This window comes from Bufo gargarizans, chromosome 2 (assembly GCF_014858855.1).
Source record: "Bufo gargarizans isolate SCDJY-AF-19 chromosome 2, ASM1485885v1, whole genome shotgun sequence".
NCBI lineage: Eukaryota > Metazoa > Chordata > Amphibia > Anura > Bufonidae > Bufo > Bufo gargarizans.
In genome coordinates this window covers 541234470-541252153 of record NC_058081.1, presented here as the reverse complement: position 1 = coordinate 541252153, position 17684 = coordinate 541234470, and the positions used below count along the sequence as shown (strand labels likewise).

The window sequence follows — 17684 nt, the reverse complement described above, 5'->3', positions numbered from 1 at the left end:
ATTCCCCAGCATTGTTCAGTTTCTTGCTGTAACTGTATAGCAAAAGGTTTTTCAACTTTTTTTATTATAAGCTTTTAAGCCCACCCCTTCCTGCCGGACTTGCGGAATCAAGCATACTTACCTGCTCCCTGCTGCTTGGTTTTGGCTCCTTTGTTCCATCTCTCTCTGCACTGTACTCTAGTCTCCATGTGTAGACTTACTGCACGGACTTGGGGTCATGTACACCACTGCAGCCAATGACTGGCCACAGTAGGGATGCATATTCCCCCAAGTGGCACGTCACTGGGTCATCGGGGAGGGGGAGATTTTTAAACTAAAGCCTTAAAATAACCCTTTAAGCAATTTGAAGAGAAGAAAAAAGGAGATAAGATTGATGTACTTACCTGACGGAGGGGATGGTCCAGCCCTGAAACGTTGTGCTGTGTCATCAATAAAGCAGACACTCCTCGTACAAGAGATCTGTGAAACCTCTTCTTGCAGCACCACCATTATCTCCTTTTTTCTTCTCTTCTACTATACTCAAAGTACCGGAACCTCACTGGTAGGAGGGCATGCAGCAGCAAGGATCTACTAGATTCTAAAGAGGTCTGAGTAACCAGGTGAGAGGCTAGCTCTATCTTCCCTGGTGCATCTGCCCCGGTGATCCCGCACACCCAGCTCTCTCTCTTTCACAGCAGTGCTCCTTTAAGCATTTTCCCATATACAGACGTGGACAAAATTGTTGGTACCCTTTGGTCAATGAAAGAAAAAGTCACAATGGTCACAGAAATAACTTTAATCTGACAAAAGTAATAATAAATTAAAATTCTATAAATGTTAACCAATGAAAGTCAGACATTGTTTTTCAACCATGCTTCAACAGAATTATGTAAAAAAATAAACTCATGAAACAGGCATGGACAAAAATGATGGTACCCCTAACTTAATATTTTGTTGCGCAACCTTTTGAGGCAATCACTGCAATCAAACGCTTCCTGTAACTGTCAATGAGACATCTGCACCTCTCAGCAGGTATTTTGGCCCACTCCTCATGAGCAAACTGCTCCAGTTGTGTCCGGTTTGAAGGGTGCCTTTTCCAGACTGCATGTTTCAGCTCCTTCCAAAGATGCTCAATAGGATTGAGGTCAGGGCTCATAGAAGGCCACTTTAGAATAGTCCAATTTTTTCCTCTTAGCCATTCTTGGGTGTTTTTAGCGGTGTGTTTTGGGTCATTGTCCTGTTGCAAGACCCATGACCTGCGACTGAGACCAAGCTTTCTGACACTGGCTAGTACATTTCTCTCTAGAATTCCTTGATAGTCTTGAGATTTCATTGTACCCTGCACAGATTCAAGACACCCTGTGCCAGACGCAGCAAAGCAGCCCCAGAACATAACAGAGCCTCCTCCATGTTTCACAGTAGGGACAGTGTTCTTTTCTTGATATGCTTCATTTTTTCGTCTGTGAACATACAGCTGATGTGCCTTGGCAAAAACTTCGATTTTTGTCTCATCTGTCCACAGGACATTCTCCCAGAAGCTTTGTGGCTTGTCAACATGTAGTTTGGCATATTCCAGTCTTGCTTTTTTATGATTCGTTTTCAACAATGGTGTCCTCCTTGGTCGTCTCCCATGTAGTCCACTTTGGCTCAAACAACGACGGATGGTGCGATCTGACACTGATGTTCCTTGAGCATGAAGTTCACCTTGAATCTCTTTAGAAGTCTTTCTAGGCTCTTTTGTTACCATTCGGATTATCCGTCTCTTAGATTTGTCATCAATTTTCCTCCTGCGGCCACGTCCAGGGAGGTTGGCTACAGTCCCATGGATCTTAAACTTATGAATAATATGTGCAACTGTACTCACAGGAACATCTAGTTGCTTGGAGATGGTCTTATAGCCTTTACCTTTAACATGCTTGTCTATAATTTTCTTTCTGATCTCTTGAGACAGCTCTTTCCTTTGCTTTCTCTGGTCCATGTCGAGTGTGGTACACACCATATCACCAAACAACACAGTGATTACCTGGAGCCATATATATAGGCCCAATGGCTGATTACAAGGTTGTAGACACCTGTGATGCTAATTAGTGGACACACCTTGAATTAACATGTCCCTTTGGTCACATTATGTTCTGTGTTTTCTAGGGGTACCATCATTTTTGTCCATGCCTGTTTCATGAGTTTATTTTTTTACATAATTCTGTTGAAGCATGGTTGAAAAACAATGTCTGACTTTCATTGGTTAACATTTATAGAATTTTAATTTATTATTACTTTTGTCAGATTAAAGTTATTTCTGTGACCATTGTGACTTTTTCTTTCATTGACCAAAGGGTACCAACAATTTTGTCCACGTCTGTAGGTATTAAAAGTGATCAAGATTATGTATTTCAATGTACTGCAGTGACATTAATCAGAAAGGCAGATATTACTCAGAAGTCTGTGCATGCTAGATGATAGACATAATACATTTATAAGCATTCTTTTTTTAAATAAATTATAAATTAAAATAATACAGTAAATTGTCAGCAATCCAATATTTTTTCTGTATGAATTCTAAGAGATGTCATTTGCATTCATACAGTAACAAAAATTGAGGAAAAAAAATCAGTGGCATGCATCAGCTCTTTGACCTTCAGCTGTTCTCGCTTTGAATGATAAAATACACATTTGAAATCTGCATTCTGTTCGGCATTGTGCTGGAATTGTAGTCCTACTTGTCCTGCTTACTAATAGAGGATCATATAAAAAGTATAATACTGGATAAGTATGAACCTAAAGATTAGGCTACTTTCACATCTGCCTTTTGAAATTTGACAGGTTGTTCCGGCAGAGGAATAGCCTGCCGGGGTTCACCATATCAGATAATGCCACAAACTGCTGGATCTCCATTATTTATAATGGGATCTGGTGGGTTTCCGGACGCTTTCCGGCATATGTAAGACTTTTTGTTAAGCCGAGAGCCAGCATTTCTGCTGGAAAGCTGCTGGATTCCATTATAGTCAAGGGGATCTGGTGGTTCGCAGCATTATTCGGCTATGCTTGGATACAGTGAACTCTGACCGTCTGTTCCTTCACCGGATTTCAAAATACAAATGTGAAAGTAGACTAAGACCTTCAAAAATAAGAATTTACCCTACCCAGCTACAGTGATTTTATTACTGTGATAAATGAACTGTACTACTACTTAAAACATGTGACTTTTGTCACCACTTTTGTCGAGAAGTGAGTCATAGCCAGCATCTCTTCCACAGATTTACCAGCCTTAAAGGGAACCTGTCATGTGGATATTTGTATATAATTTGTTAGATTATAATCAATCATTAACTACTAAAAAGTACCTTAGATGTATTCACTTACTGGTGTGACAGATGGTTACCTCATAATATACACACAAAGATGCCACATGCCGCATGCTAATGAGCTGATTTGAGTCCAGCGTGATGTCATTGAGTCCAGCGTTTATTTAATTAACAGCTATAGCCACTCCCCTGCCCACCTGCTGCTGATTCATATGGAAAAAAAAGTCACTCAGCAGCAGGTAGGCGGGGAGAGTCAGGAGCTCATGAATATTCATGACTCATCATTATCAGCTGGAGCTTTTCAATACAAGATGTTGGCAGATTGACTGGGTCAATTAAAGAAAGTGACCCAGCATTTTGCTAAGAGAATCAGTCACTTATATATGTTGCCCTTAGTTAGGACACCATAAAACTGGTGACAGGTTCCCTTTAAAGACAGAAAATGCAAATCTACCCTTGGTCGACTCGTAACAGGCAACAAGAAGTTTGTCTCTTAATACATTTGGCACATTTAGCTTCTATGTACTTCAATTTTAAGACTGGCTTATGAAATCTCCACCAGTATGTGCAATTGCTGGTCTAATTATTGAGACTCTTACTTATGCTCAGTTGCCAGCTTACTACTTTGTGTCATTTTCTTCAGAAAAGGGCACCTGTAAGGATCGGCTCACACTACCATCTTAGGTTTAGGTTGGATCATATTTGATGACAAGATGCAATGCTGTTCTTACTGTCAAAATGCCACCCAAATGGAAACCGGTTGGACCACACTGTATGTCAAATTGATCTGTCAGGCGGTATTTGTCATGGTTTTGATTATAATTAGTGACCACAATGCAGAACAGACCCTAAGGACCCTATAAACTCTCAACCAGAGGGGACAATTATGCCCATATAGTGGCAGTTTATAAGGATTAAAATGGATGACAAGTTTAGAAAACTAATACTCTATTAGGGCATTAAGTGGTTTCCCATTTTTATACATTGACAGCTCTTTAAAGGGCTTATACCATTAATAATTTAAACCAGTCATCATACATGGCAACCTCTTTTTAACAGAGCTAGAACCAGCGCTGTACCTCACATGGATCCGTAGATCTCCCCATGTCCTTTCTGCTGCAGCTCTCTCCCTGTAACTGTCACAGCTTCTAATAGTAGATATGGCTGGTGGCAGTTAAAGGAAGGAACTGAGCATCTACGACCACTTCAGCACATGGACATGGTCATTATTATTAAGACTAAACACCAGGGGTGCCATTATAATTAAGAGATTGTCTCACTACTGGAGTATTCCTGTAACAAAGTAAATTACAAAAGTAACTAGTTTACATGTTGAATTATAATAAAATAACATGTCATTGATGCACAACAATGCGAATATGGATGAAGAGTACTATTTCCCCAGAAGTAAGCAATGGATTGAAATCCATCAGTGCATTCAGCTGAGTTACATAAATGAAAAAAGGAAATGAAAACAAGGAATTAACAAATTAAAAACAAAAGAAGGAAGGTATATGGAAGAAGATAAAGAACTAGCTGACTGCCTCAATGAATATTCCTGTTTAGTTTTTACAAAGGAAAATGAAGGAAAGGGACCTCAGTTAGGAAAGAAGACAAATGAATCTTTTGATGCATGTGTCTTTACAGAGGAAGAGGTTCCAAGTCAGCTGTCCAAAATTAATACAAATAAGTCACAGGGGCCTGTGGGATACACCCAAAGCTATTAAAAGAGCTCAGCGGTGAACTAGTAAAACCATTCATTTAACTAATCATTGGTAACAGGAGTCGTCCCAGAAGATTGGAAATAAGTAAATGTGCTCATTCACAAGAAAGGTAGTAGGGAGGAATCGGGCAACTATAGACCAGTAAGCCTGACATAAATAGTGGGGAAATTAATGGAAACCATACTTAAAGGGGTTCTGCACTTTGTTTTAACTGATGATCTATCCTCTGGATAGATCATCAGCTTCTGATCAGTGGGGGTCCGACACCTGGGACCCCCGCCGATCAGCTGTTTGAGAAGGCACGGGCGCTCCAGCAACGCCGCAGCCTTCTCACTGTTTACCGCCGGCCCACTGATGTCACGACTAGTATCAACTAGCGTGAGTGGGGCTAAGCTCCATTCAAGTGAACAGAGCTTAGCCCCACCCACTCTAGTTGATACTAGTCGTGACATCAGTGGGCCGGCGGTAAACAGTGAGAAGGCCGCGGCCTTATCAAACAGCTGATCGGCTTGGGATCAGGGTGTCGGACCCCCGCCGATCAGAAGCTGATGAGCTATCCAGAGAATAGATCATCAGTTAAAACAAAGTGCAGAACCCTTTTAAAGACTAAGGTCACTGTAAACCTAAAAACTCTGGTGTGACCATACTTAACGGTGGTGTTCAATTTCCTTTGGCGCTTTCCCAAAGATATATTGTACAGTAGGAAGCTGAGTGTATGAAGTGGTTTGGTATGGTAGTCATGGTGGCGACAGATTGTCAGTCACCAATGATTTTCTTCCCATAATTAACAATAGGTAAATACAATAGCTTGTGACCACCAGCTAGCCGATGCAATAGCCACACATACTTGAGTTTCCTTAGCCCTGGAGTGAATTGGGATGTTGGAATTAACAGTGGTCAAATACAGGCACAGTATATGTTGGAAGTGAAGATTTAGATCAAGCACATGTAGTGATGTAAGCATGGGTTAGAGTAGTTTGATAACTTTAAATAATTGGAAAATATTGGATTTGTGCATGTAGGAATAGATCTGGAGGGAATCCCTTAGGCCCCCTGGAGCCTAGGAGCTTCAGCAGTGATTCAAACTATATTTAGTAGTGCACCTCGGGAGAGGAGAGGGGCATGAGTGGCACATGTAGACTGCAACTCCACTGTATCTGCAGCATTTCAGACAAGGATAAGAACTTCCTAACAGTTAGGCCTCATGCACGCAACAGTATTTTTTCACGGTCCGCAAAACGGGGTTGCATTGTTCCGTGATCTGTGTCTGTTTTTTCTTCCATGTGTCTTCCTTGATTTTTGGAGGATCACCAGACCAGAAAAGTGAAAAAAAAATCTAAGTCAAGTTTGCCTTGAAAATTATAGGAAAAAAACAGACACGGATGCGGATGACAATCTTGTGTGCCTCCGTGTTTTTTCACGGACCCATTGACTTGAATGGGCCCGCGAAACATTGTCCGTCAAAAAAATAGGACAGGTCATATTTTTTGGACGGACAGGAAACACGGATCACAGACGCGGATGACAAACGGTGCATTTTCCGAGTTTTCAAACGGACCCATTGAAAGTCAATGGGTCCGCAGAAAATCACGGAAAACGGAACAACGGACACAGATGCACACAACGGTCGTGTGCATGAGGCCTTAATCTGGAAGAAGGAAAGGTCTTCAGCACAGACAGTAGAAACCCACCAAGGCGATAGAATCCTTTCTCTTTGATAATCCTTTTTAACCACCTCCCGACCGCTGTACGCGTATATGCGTCCGGGAGGTGGTTGCTTTATTCCTCCTGGACGCATATACGCGTCTTCTCGCGAGACGCGAGATTTCCTGTGAACGCGCGTGGAACGGAAGGTAAGCGAGTGGCTCTCCAGCCTGCCAGCGGCGATCGCTCGCTGGCAGGCTGGAAATCCGAATTTTTTAACCCCTAACAGGTATATTAGACGCTGTTTTCATAACAGCGTCTAATATACCTCCTACCTGGTCCTCTGGTGGTCCCTTTTGTTAGGATCGACCACCAGAGGACTCAGGTAGGTCAGTACAGTCCCACCAAACACCACACTACACTACACTACACACACACCCCCCCCGTCACTTATTAACCCCTTATAAACCCCTGATCACCCATGATCACCCCATATAAACTCCCTGATCACCCCCCTGTCATTGATCACCGCCCTGTCATTGATCACCCCCCTGTCAGGCTCCGTTCAGACGCCCGTATGATTTTTACGGATCCACGGATACATGGATCGGATCCGCAAAAAGCATACGGACGTCTGAATGGAGCCTTACAGGGGGGTGATCAATGACAGGCGGGTGATCACCCATATACACTCCCTGATCACCCCCTGTCATTGATCACCCCCCTGTCATTGATCACCCCCCTGTAAGGCTCCATTCAGACGTCCGCATGATTTTTACGGATCCGATCCATGTATCCATGGATCCGTAAAAATCATGCGGACGTCTGAATGGAGCCTTACAGGGAGGGTGATCAGTGACAGGGGGGTGATCACCCTGATTACCCTGATCACCCCCTGTCATTGATAACCCCCCTGTAAGGCTCCATTCAGACGTCCGCATGCGTTCTGTGGATCCGATCCATGTATCCATGGATCCGTAAAAATCATGCGGACGTCTGAATGGAGCCTTACAGGGGGGGTGATCAGTGACAGGGGGGTGATCACCCTGATTACCCTGATCACCCCCTGTCATTGATAACCCCCCTGTAAGGCTCCATTCAGACGTCCGCATGCGTTTTGTAGATCCGATCCATGTATCCATGGATCCGTAAAAAATCATGCGGATGTCTGAATGGAGCCTTACAGGGGGGGTGATCAGTGACAGGGGGGTGATCACCCTGATTACCCTGATCACCCCCTGTCATTGATAACCCCCCTGTAAGGCTCCATTCAGACGTCCGCATGCGTTTTGTAGATCCGATCCATGTATCCATGGATCCGTAAAAAAATGCGGATGTCTGAATGGAGCCGTACAGGGGGGTGATCAGTGACAGGGGGGTGATCACCCTGATCATCCCCTGTCATTGATAACCCCCCTGTACGGCTCCATTCAGACGTCCGCATGCGTTCTGTGGATCCGATCCATGTATCCATGGATCCGTAAAAAATCATGCGGATGTCTGAATGGAGCCTTACAGGGGGGTGATCAGTGACAGGGGGGTGATCACCCTGATTACCCTGATCACCCCCTGTCATTGATAACCCCCCTGTAAGGCTCCATTCAGACGTCCGCATGCGTTTTGTGGATCCGATCCATGTATCCATAGATCCGTAAAAAATCATGCGGATGTCTGAATGGAGCCTTACAGGGGGGGTGATCAGTGACAGGGGGGTGATCACCCTGATTACCCTGATCACCCCCTGTCATTGATAACCCCCCTGTAAGGCTCCATTCAGACGTCCGCATGCGTTCTGTGGATCCGATCCATGTATCCATGGATCCGTAAAAAATCATGCGGATGTCTGAATGGAGCCTTACAGGGGGGGTGATCAGTGACAGGGGGGTGATCACCCTGATTACCCTGATCACCCCCTGTCATTGATAACCCCCCTGTAAGGCTCCATTCAGACGTCCGCATGCGTTTTGTGGATCCGATCCATGTATCCATGGATCCGTAAAAAATCATGCGGATGTCTGAATGGAGCCTTACAGGGGGGGTGATCAATGACAGGGGGGTGATCACCCTGATTACCCTGATCACCCCCTGTCATTGATAACCCCCCTGTAAGGCTCCATTCAGACGTCCGCATGCGTTTTGTGGATCCGATCCATGTATCCATGGATCCGTAAAAAATCATGCGGATGTCTGAATGGAGCCTTACAGGGGGGGTGATCAATGACAGGGGGGTGATCAGGGAGTCTATATGGGTGATCACCCCCCTGTCATTGATCACCCCCCTGTCATTGATCACCCCCCCCCCCCCCCCCCCCCGGTAAGGCTCCATTCATTCCACTAACTTGCGACAAAAAATAAAAAATTCTAGGAACTCGCCATGCCCCTCCCGGAATACCTTGGGGTGTCTTCTTTCCAAAATGGGGTCACTTGTGGGGTAGTTATACTGCCCTGGCAATTTAGGGGCCCAAATGTGTGAGAAGAACTTTGCAATCAAAATGTGTAAAAAATGCCCTGCAAAATCCGAAAGGTGCACTTTGGAATATGTGCCCCTTTGCCCACCTTGGCAGCAAAAAAGTGTGACACATCTGGTATCGCCGTACTCAGGAGAAGTTGGGCAATGTGTTTTGGGGTGTCATTTTACATATACCCATGCTGGGTGAGAAAAATATCTTGGTCAAATGCCAACTTTGTATAAAAAAATGGGAAAAGTTGTCTTTTGCCAACATATTTCTCTCACCCAGCATGGGTATATGTAAAATGACACCCCAAATCACATTCCCCAACTTCTCCTGAGTACGGCGATACCAGATGTGTGACACTTTTTTGATGCCAAGGTGGGCAAAGGGGCACATATTCCAAAGTGCACCTTTCGGATTTCACCGGTCATTTTTTACAGATTTTGATTGCAAAGTACTTCTCACACATATGGGCCCCTAAATTGCCAGGGCAGTATAACTACGCCACAAGTGACCCCATTTTGGAAAGAACACACCCCAAGGTATTCCGTGAGGGGCATGGCGAGTTCCTAGAATTTTTTATTTTTTGTCGCAAGTTAGTGGAATATGAGACTTTGTAAGGAAAAAAGAGAAAAAAAAAAATCATCATTTTCCGGTAACTTGTGACAAAAAATAAAAAATTCTAGGAACTCGCCATGCCCCTCACGGAATACCTTGGGGTGTCTTCTTTCCAAAATGGGGTCACTTGTGGCGTAGTTATACTGCCCTGGCAATTTAGGGGCCCAAATGTGTGAGAAGTACCTTGCAATCAAAATGTGTAAAAAATGGCCTGCAAAATCTGAAAGGTGCACTTTGGAATATGTGCCCCTTTGCCCACCTTGGCTGCCAAAAAGTGTGACACATCTGGTATCGCCGTACTCAGGAGAAGTTGGGGAATGTGTTTTGGGGTGTCATTTTACATATACCCATGCTGGGTGAGAAAAATATCTTGGCAAAAGACAACTTTTCCCATTTTTTTATACAAAGTTGGCATTTGACCAAGATATTTTTCTCACCCAGCATGGGTATATGTAAAATGACACCCCAAAACACATTCCCCAACTTCTCCTGAGTACGGCGATACCAGATGTGTCACACTTTTTTGCTGCCAAGGAGGGCAAAGGGGCGCATATTCCAAAGTGCACCTTTTGGATTTCACCGGTCATTTTTTACACATTTTGATTGCAAAGTTCTTCTCACACATTTGGGCCCCTAAATTGCCAGGGCAGTATAACTACCCCACAAGTGACCCCATTTTGGAAAGAAGACACCCCAAGGTATTCTGTGAGGGGCATGGTGAGTTCCTAGAATTTTTTATTTTTTGTCGCAAGTTAGTGGAATATGAGACTTTGTAAGAAAAAATAAAAAAAATAAAATCATCATCATTTTCCGCTAACTTGTGACAAAAAATAAAAAGTTCTATGAACTCACTATGCCCATCAGCGAATACCTTAGGGTGTCTACTTTCCGAAATGGGGTCATTTGTGGGGTTTTTCTACTGTTTGGGCATTGTAGAACCTCAGGAATCATGACAGGTGCTCAGAAAGTCAGAGATGTTTCAAAAAGCGAAATTCACATTTTTGTACCATAGTTTGTAAATGCTATAACTTTTACCCAAACCATTTTTTTTTTTGCCCAAACATTTTTTTTTTATCAAAGACATGTAGAACAATAAATTTGGCGAAAAATTTATATATGGATGTCGTTTTTTTTGCAAAATTTTACAGCTGAAAGTGAAAAATGTCATTTTTTTGCAAAAAAATCGTTACATTTTGATTAATAACAAAAAAAGTAAAAATGCCAGCAGCAATGAAATACCACCAAATGAAAGCTCCATTAGTGAGAAGAAAAGGAGGTAAAATTCATTTGGGTGGTAAGTTGCATGACCGAGCGATAAACGGTGAAAGTAGTGTAGTGCCGAAGTGTAAAAAGTGCTCTGGTCATGAAGGGGGTTTCACCTAGCGGGGCTGAAGTGGTTAAAGTTGATTTTGTTCTTTTTAACTGTGTTTGTATTTTTTATATTTCCTTTTAGTGAGTAAAAACTCCTTTCAAAACGTGTTAATATATTATTTCATTACAGCAGTCACACAATCTCAGTCATGCATATTTCATAACCTGGGATTGCAGGGCTTTGCCAAACACATTACATACCTGACTTCAGCTGATCTAAAATTTTCATGACTCCTTTCAGTTGCTGTTGGTAGCCATCTACTTGTTTCACTGCCTCCTCTTGTTTGCCTTCAATGTTTTTAAGAATTGACCGGTGCTCTTGCTCTAGTCGTACTCCCTGGGCTTTGAATTCTTCAATCTCTCTTTTGATCTGTAAAATACAGACACTCTTCATATCCTTGTACATCTAAACCAAGGGGCCTGCTCAAAGCTACATCCTGGGGAAGGTGGATGGGTTCGCAGACACTGTCATCTTTTAGTAATGTCTGTGCTATGACATGTCATCTTTTATCTCGGTTTTTGTCTTACTGCATATCTTCAGATTCTTACATCAAATACATGAATTAGAATAAAACAGAGAATCTATATAAGGTTTTCAGAATGTAGAATATCATTAGAGAAAGTTAAAAGAATAACTAGAAAATGAATGCAATATATATAAAATAATAAAAAGGAATGCACAGGGTGAAATTCATAGCAAATCTGCAGCCAAATCTGCGACAAATTTACATATACCGGTAATTCATAAAAGATTTTGCAGTGGATATGTAAGCTCTCCTTATACAGTATGACTGACTGTTTTAGAAAATACTTGCATTCACCATAAAAAATTATTCTGGGGCATTTTTTTTCTTAGAACTCTGTTCCTTTCTTCTGCTACTCCACCTTGAAATGTATGAGTACATCAGTGTCCCTGCATAGCCTGACACTGTCAATGCAAGGGCCCAGTAGAGATGTGATCCTTGGAAATGAGCCTTAAAGAGGTTTTTCAGAAAAATATTGATGGCTCTTTGGATTGGCCTTTGGTGGGTTTATTGTGTCGCACGGACACTTAAAAGAAAAAAAGAGTGCAGATAGGAAGAACTTAAAGGCTTATTCTCATCTTATAAAGTGATGGAGGTCTGACCGTCGGTGATGGTTTGACCACTGAGAAGCCCACCAATGCAGAATGAAGGAGAGGCAGCGCAGCCCCTTCTAAGTTTCCCCCGCATGGTGACACTCCTGTTAACATGTCTGTGAAGAGAAATGCAACGGTTCCAGCAGGAGGCAGGAGAAAAACATTGAAGGGGACAGAGTGATAAACAGCACTGCTTCCCCTTCATTCTCAGGATCAGTGGGGTCCCCCGACGTTGGACCAATCGCATTTCCTAGCAATATGTCATAAATTAATAGATGAGATGAGAAAAATCCCTTTAAGAATCCATAGAAGACCATATTAAGATGAATGTGTACACAATGGCCCTTGTAAATACTTGTAACACACTGAAATGAATCCAGCCAACAAAGGAGGCAATATGGACAATCACAATACATTAGTAAGGGTACTTTCACACTAGCGTTTTTCCTTTACGGCATAGAGTTCCGTCACAGGGGCTCTATACCGGAAAAGAACTGATCAGGCATATCCCAATGCATTCTGAATGGAGAGCAATCCGTTCAGGATGCATCAGAATGTCCTCAGTTCAGTCATTTTGACGGATCAGGCAAAAGAGAAAACCGCACCATGCTACGGTTTTATCTCCAGTGAAAAAAACTGAACACTTGCCTGAATGTCGGATCAGCGGTTTTTTTCTATAGGAATGTATTAGTGCCGAATCCGGCATTCAAAATACCGGAATGCTGGATCCGTCCTTCCGGTCTGCACATGCGCAGACCCCAAAAAAAGGGGGAAACCGGATGACACCGGAAATACGGATCCAGCATTTCAATGCATTTTTTTGACTGATCATGATCCTGATGAGTCTTACTAATGCCATCAGTTGGCATACATTTTGCCGGATCTCTCTGCCGCAAGTGTGGAAGTAGCCTAAGTGACTTGTATCAACTTTCTCTACATGATAAATATGATTGGCTGAAGTGAGACAAGTTCAACCCTTTTAAAGAGGTTTTCCAAGATTTATTTTTACTGATTACTAGAGTTGAGCGAACACCTGGATGTTCGGGTTCGAGAAGTTCGGCCGAACTTCCTGGAAATGTTCGGGTTCGGGATCCGAACCCGATCCGAACTTCGTCCCGAACCCGAACCCCATTGAAGTCAATGGGGACCCGAACTTTTCGGTACTAAAAAGGCTGAAAACAGCCCAGGAAAGGGCTAGAAGGCTGCAAAAGGCAGCAACATGTAGGTAAATCCCCTGCAAACAATGTGGATAGGGAAATTAATTAAAATAAAAATTAAATAAATAAAAATTAACCAAAATCAATTGGAGAGAGGTCCCATAGCAGAGAATCTGGCTTCACGTCACCCACCACTGGAACAGTCCATTCTCAGATATTTAGGCCCCGGCACCCAGGCAGAGGAGAGAGGTCCCGTAACAGAGAATCTGTCTTCATGTCAGCAGAGAATCAGTCTGCATGTCATAGCAGAGAATCAGGCTTCACGTCACCCAACACTGGAACAGTCCATTGTCATATATTTAAGCCCCGGCACCCAGGCAGAGGAGAGAGGTCCCGTAACAGACAATCAGGCTTCACGTCAGCCACCAGTGCAACAGTCCATTGGCATATATTTAGGCCCAGCACCCAGGCAGAGGAGAGAGGTCCCGTAACAGAGAATCTGGCTTCATGTCAGCAGAGAATCAGTCTGCATGTCATAGCAGAGAATCAGGCTTCACGTCAGCCACCACTGCAACAGTCCATTGTCATAAATTTAGGCCCAGCACCCAGGCAGAGGAGAGAGGTCCCGTAACAGACAATCTGGCTTCATGTCAGCAGAGAATCAGTCTTCATATCATAGCAGAGAATCAGGCTTCACGTCACCCACCACTGTAAGAGTCCATTTTCATAAATTTAGGCCTAGCACCCAGGCAGAGGAGAGAGGTCCCGTAACAGACAATCTGGCTTCATGTCAGCAGAGAATCAGTCTTCATGTCATAGCAGAGAATCAGGCTTCACGTCAGCCACCACTGCAACAGTCCATTGTCATAAATTTAGGCCCAGCACCCAGGCAGAGGAGAGAGGTCCCGTAACAGAGAATCTGGCTTCATGTCAGCAGAGAATTAGTCTGCATGTCATAGCAGAGAATCAGGCTTCACGTCACCCAACATTGGAACAGTCCATTAGCATATATTTAGGCCCCGGCACCCAGACAGAGGAGAGGTTCATTCAAATTTGGGTAGCCTCGCAATATAATGGTAAAATGAAAATAAAAATAGGATTGAATGAGGAAGTGCCCTGGAGTACAATAATATATGGTTAAGGGGAGGTAGTTAATGTCTAATCTGGACAAGGGACGGACAGGTCCTGTGGGATCCATGCCTGGTTCATTTTTATGAACGTCAGCTTGTCCACATTGGCTGTAGACAGGCGGCTGCGTTTGTCTGTAATGACACCCCCTGCCATGCTGAATACACGTTCAGACAAAACGCTGGCCGCCGGGCAGGCCAGCACCTCCAAGGCATAAAAGGCTAGCTCTGGCCACGTGGACAATTTAGAGACCCAGTAGTTAAATGGGGCCGAACCATCAGTCAGTACGTGGAGGGGTGTGCACACGTACTGTTCCACCATGTTAGTGAAATGTTGCCTCCTGCTAACACGTTGCGTATCAGGTGGTGGTGCAGTTAGCTGTGGCGTGTTGACAAAACTTTTCCACATCTCTGCCATGCTAACCCTGCCCTCAGAGGAGCTGGCCGTGACACAGCTGCCTTGGCGACCTCTTGCTCCTCCTCTGCCTTGGCCTTGGGCTTCCACTTGTTCCCCTGTGACATTTGGGAATTCCCTCAGTAGCGCGTCTACCAACGTGCGCTCAGGGCCGGTGCAAGGATTTTTGCCAACACAAGCGAAGCTACATTTTGGCGCCCCCCCCACGCTTCTCCTCTCTGTGGTCCTGGTATCTTTTCTCTGCTTTAGACAATGACTGGTTTAAGGACCATATTTTTCGCCCTCTAAGACGCACCTAGGTTTTAGAGGAGGTGTCACGGACGGTGTACAGGAAACAAGGCAAAGCAACATGTATAAACGACTCGCTGGATCCAAAAACTAAGGAACCAAGGGAGACCCCTGCAGAAGACCTGGCACTTTCCCTGGCTGCTCAGCCTATGCAAAGATCCGAATGGTGGAGGTTTGCATATCCACGAACCTTGACTATAAAGCCCTGAGCACCCTACAATAGTGAGGGGACACGACCACCGGCTCCCTACACAAGATACGGAGGGAGTCAGGGTCACCTGGGATCCAGCAAACAGAAAATAACAGATAAAGGTACGACACTTAGCTTTGAAGCAAACAGGAGGACAGAGTCAGCGTGCACACACACTCCAGGAAGTAGTATAAGCCGCCCAGAAAAGCCTTCTGGGGAAGAATTTAAAGGGAAGCAATTAGTCCAACACATGACAGCTGAGATAGGCTAACGAGAGGAGGAGCTGAATACCACAACACAGAAACTCAAGGAGGAGGTTCTGAAAGGCCTCTGTCAGAGCTTCTCAGCTGTCTGGTTGTGACAGGAGGATAATAAGAAAAAAATATTTTCCATTACACCTCAGGTCAGACCAACAATCAGACCCCCAATGTTAATCAGACCTCAGATCAGAACCCCATGTCAGACATCATCCCCCAGCCTTCAGCCCCCAATGTCAGCCATCAGACCCCATGTCACATTTATCCCCCTCCAGGTCACATTTTTCCGCCCTCCCCCAGGGTGCGCCCTAAGGCGGCCGCTTGGTCTGCCTTATGGTAGCACCGGCCCTGCGTGCGCTTGTACTCGCGCACTCTTCCTATCATGCTCCAGTGCAGGAAGTAAGGTGGGCACATTGTCTTTGTAGCGTGGATCCAGCAGGGTGGCAACCCAGTAGTCCGCACACGTTAAAATGTGGGCAACTCTGCTGTCGTTGCGCAGGCACTGCAGCATGTAGTCGTTCATGTGTGCCAGGCTGCCCAGGGGTAAGGACAAGCTGTCCTCTGTGGGAGGCGTATCGTCATCGTCCTGCCTTTCCCCCCAGCCACGCACCAGTGATGGACCCGAGCTGCGTTGGGTGCCACCCCGCTGTGACCATGCTTCATCCTCATCCTCCTCCACCTCCTCCTCATCCTCGTCCTCCTCGTCCTCCAGTAGTGGGCCCTGGCTGGCCACATTTGTACCTGGCCTCTGCTGTTGCCAAAAACCTCCCTCTGAGTCACTTCGAAGAGACTGGCCTGAAAGTGCTAAAAATGACCCCTCTTCCTCCTCCTCCTCCTCCTGGGCCACCTCCTCTTCCATCATCGCCCTAAGTGTTTTCTCAAGGAGACATAGAAGTGGTATTGTAACGCTGATAACGGCGTCATCGCCACTGGCCATGTTGGTGGAGTACTCGAAACAGCGCAACAGGGCACACAGGTCTCGCATGGAGGCCCAGTCATTGGTGGTGAAGTGGTGCTGTTCTGTAGTGCGACTGACCCGTGCGTGCTGCAGCTGAAACTCCACTATGGCCTGCTGCTGCTCGCACAGTCTGTCCAGCATGTGCAAGGTGGAGTTCCACCTGGTGGGCACGTCGCATATGAGGCGGTGAGCGGGAAGGCCGAAGTTACGCTGTAGCGCAGACAGGCGAGCAGCAGCAGGATGTGAACGCTGAAAGCGCGAACAGACGGCCCGCACTTTATGCAGCAGCTCTGACATGTCGGGGTAGTTGTGAATGAACTTCTGCACCACCAAATTCAGCACATGCGCCAAGCAAGGGATGTGCGTCAAACTGGCTAGTCCCAGAGCTGCAACGAGATTTCGCCCATTATCACACACCACCAGGCCGGGCTTGAGGCTCACCGGCAGCAACCACTCGTCGGTCTGTTGTTCTATACCCTGCCACAACTCCTGTGCGGTGTTGTGAAGGTGTGTGGCTGACTAGATGAGCAGGTGGAAGAAGAGGAGGAGGAAGTCGAGTAGGAGGAGGTGGCAACAGGAGGCAAAGAATGTTGCCCTGTGATCCTTGGCGGGGGAAGGACGTGCGCCAAACAGCTCTCCGCCTGGGGCCCAGCTGCCACTACATTTACCCAGTGTGCAGTTAGGGAGATATAGCGTCCCTGGCCGTGCTTACTGGTCCACGTATCTGTGGTTAGGTGGACCTTGCCACAGATGGCGTTGCACAGTGCACACTTGATTTTATCGGATACTTGGTTGTGCAGGGAAGGCACGGCTCTCTTGGAGAAGTAGTGCCGGCTGGGAACAACATACTGTGGGACAGCAAGCGACATGAGCTGTTTGAAGCTGTCTGTGTCCATCAGCCTAAATGACAGCATTTCATAGGCCAGTAGTTTAGAAATGCTGGCATTCAGGGCCAGGGATCGAGGGTGGCTAGGTGGGAATTTACGCTTTCTCTCAAATGTTTGTGAGATGGAGAGCTGAACGCTGCCGTGTGACATGGTTGAGATGCTTGGTGACGGAGGTGGTGGTGGTGTTGGTGGTACAT

General features: G+C 45.2%; 1 protein-coding gene across 1 annotated transcript in view; it reads right to left on the bottom strand.

Annotated features, from left to right (window-relative positions):
• The window catches only part of LOC122926641 (coiled-coil domain-containing protein 63-like), a 145159-nt gene that overhangs the window by 35730 nt on the left and 91745 nt on the right, over positions 1–17684 (bottom strand). Inside the window, exon 11 of the mRNA XM_044278073.1 lies at positions 11293–11461. Coding sequence (XP_044134008.1) covers positions 11293–11461 — 169 coding nt within the window. The remainder of the gene's footprint in view (positions 1–11292; positions 11462–17684) is intronic.